The 2578-nt window shown below is 41.4% G+C and overlaps 1 protein-coding gene across 1 annotated transcript in view; it reads right to left on the bottom strand.

The window, feature by feature from the left end:
* Window positions 1-2091, bottom strand: part of LOC111960295 (copper chaperone for superoxide dismutase) — an 8132-nt gene extending 6041 nt beyond the window's left edge. The window contains exon 1 of the mRNA XM_023982244.2: window positions 1955-2091. Within this exon, the coding sequence (XP_023838012.1) occupies window positions 1955-2080 (126 nt within the window). The 5' untranslated portion in view covers window positions 2081-2091. The remainder of the gene's footprint in view (window positions 1-1954) is intronic.
* Between the last annotated feature and the right edge of the window lie 487 nt (window positions 2092-2578).

The following is a 2578-nucleotide window of genomic DNA, read 5'->3' on the forward strand; positions in this document are numbered from 1 at the left end:
GTGTTTGGAGAAGAAGAAGGATGAGTACAACCCCAAGAACACCATCCCAACCGTGAAGCATGGAGTGGAAACATCATTCTTAGGGATGCTTTCTGCAAAAGGGACAGGACGACTGCACCGTATTGAGGGAGGATGGATGGGGCCATGTATCGCGAGATCTTGGCCAACAACCTCCTTCCCTCAGTAAGAGCATTGAAGATGGTCATGGCTGGGTCTTCCAGCATGACAACGAACCGAAACACACAGCCAGGGCAACTAAGGAGTGGCTCCGTAAGAAGCATCTCAAGGTCCTGGAGTGGCCTAGCCAGTCTCCAGACCTGAACCCAATAGAAAATCTTTGGAGGGAGCTGAAAGTCCGTATTGCCCAGCGACAGCCCCGAAACCTGAAGGATCTGGAGAGTATGGAGGAGTGGGCCAAAATCCCTGCTGCAGTGTGTGCAAACCTGGTCAAGAACTACAGGAAACGTATGATCTCTGTAATTGCAAACAAAGGTTTCTGTACCAAATATTAAGTTCTGCTTTTCTGGAGTATCAAATACTTATGTCATGCAATAAAATGCAAATTAATTACTTAAAAATCATACAATGAAGTGTACCTATGATAAAAATTTGACCACTACATGCTTTGTAAGTAGGAAAACCTGCAAAATCGGCAGTGTATCCAATACTTGTTCTCCCCACTGTATCTACAACACAAAATCCATGTGTACGTGTGTGTGTATATAGTGCGCACGTTATTGTGTGTTTGTATGCATGTGTCTGTGCCTATGTTTGTGTTGCTTCACAGTCCCCGCTGTTCCATAAGGTGTATTTTTATCTGTAAAAAAAAAAATGTTACTGCTTGCATCAGTTTCTTGATGTGGAATAGAGTTCCATGTAGTCTGTTCTGGACTTGAGGACTGATGAGACCTCTGGTGGCATGTCTTGTGGGGTATGCATGAGTGTCTGAGTTGTGTGCCAGTAATTCAAACAGACAGCTCAGTAGATTCAACACCTCTCACAAATACAAGTAGTGATGAAGTCAATCTCTCCTCCACTTTGAGCCAGGAGAGATTGACATGCATATTATTAAAGTTAGATCTAAGGGCCAGCCATGCAGCCCTGTTTTGAGCCAATTGCAATTTTCCTAAATCCCTCGTGGCACCTGACCACACGACTGAATAGTAGTCCAGGTGGGGTGGGTAGAATTGGTGGAATGTTCCAACGGGAATCTGTTCCAAAGACTTCGTAAAGTACAATGATGCCAACATACAACGCATACAAAGTGGCATGATCAATTCACCTAGTTAGCTAGCTGCCGAATAGTCATCAACTCACCACGTATCTTATTCTTAATGTTTGTCCATAGACTACCAGAGTGAGGACATACATTTTTCGGAATAAACGTGGTGAGTGAAAAACGTAAATAAATTGCCCACTCCCTACCCGGTATCTTAATCTGCCGTTATACAACTTTGTATGCGTTGTTTGTTGGCAAACTTATTTACGAAGTTTTTGGAAAAGATTCCTGTTGGAACGTTCCACAAATTATACCCACCCGTCTACGTGCAACAAAACTAGGGCCTGTAGGAACTGCCTTGTTGATAATGCTGTTAAGGCAGAGCAATGCTTTATTATGCGTCAATATGCTTTGACCATGACAGTTTACAATCCAGGGTTACTCCAAGCAGTTTAGTCACCTCAACTTGCTCCATTTCTACATTATTCATTGCAAGATTTAGTTGAGGTTTAGTGAATGATTTGTCCCAAATAAATTTATTTTAATGACGATACATTTTAATACTAATGATTGATAGCTAGCTACTATTACAGTCAATATCCGGATYTTGTGTAAGCAGTGTTACTAAATAAGCGCTTGTAAACGTTCAGTATTGACACGCAGTGTTTTCAATAAGACAAGGAAAGCAACATGTACAACTTGTCATTTGAATAAAGACTATTAACAGGTTCAAACCTTCGTAGTTCTGTCTGTATCCATTGTTGTGCAGCACGCCGTTGTCTGACCTATGATAACAGAATTTACTAGGAAACGTCTTACTTTCCCCCAAACAGGCACAAACCGGGAGAAGGTAGCCGCCATCTTTATGAGGTCGGTAAACTGTATTTAGACCGTCATCGCCACCTATTGTCAATTGTCAGTCAGTGAGTAGATTTGGTGTTCACTTTTTACGAAAGAACGGGACAACTACAAGTAAATGTATGAGAGGGGAGTTGACTCGCTGAGAATAGGCTTCTGTCCCAAATGGCACCCCATTCCCTATATACTGTAAATGTAGTGCAATAATTCATATTTTAAAAGCCTTTCTGTCTATATCTGATGTTTACATTTAGATTTTGATTATTTATCAGATAGATGCTCATGTCAAGAGTGACTTAAGTGAGTTCATTCAACTAAGGTAGGTAAGAAGACAACCGCATCACAGTCATTTCAAGTAAACAGAATCTGAACCGCTAACCCATAGAAACGATACATAATGTTTGTGCAATGTTCCCATGAAACGTTGTTATGTAATAGTACCAGATACCTCGGACTCTCCGACGAATAGTCTAAGTATCTATATGCAGAACATTTACCCCG

The sequence above is a fragment of the Salvelinus sp. IW2-2015 genome, linkage group LG37 (assembly GCF_002910315.2).
Source record: "Salvelinus sp. IW2-2015 linkage group LG37, ASM291031v2, whole genome shotgun sequence".
Classification (NCBI taxonomy): Eukaryota; Metazoa; Chordata; class Actinopteri; order Salmoniformes; family Salmonidae; genus Salvelinus; species Salvelinus sp. IW2-2015.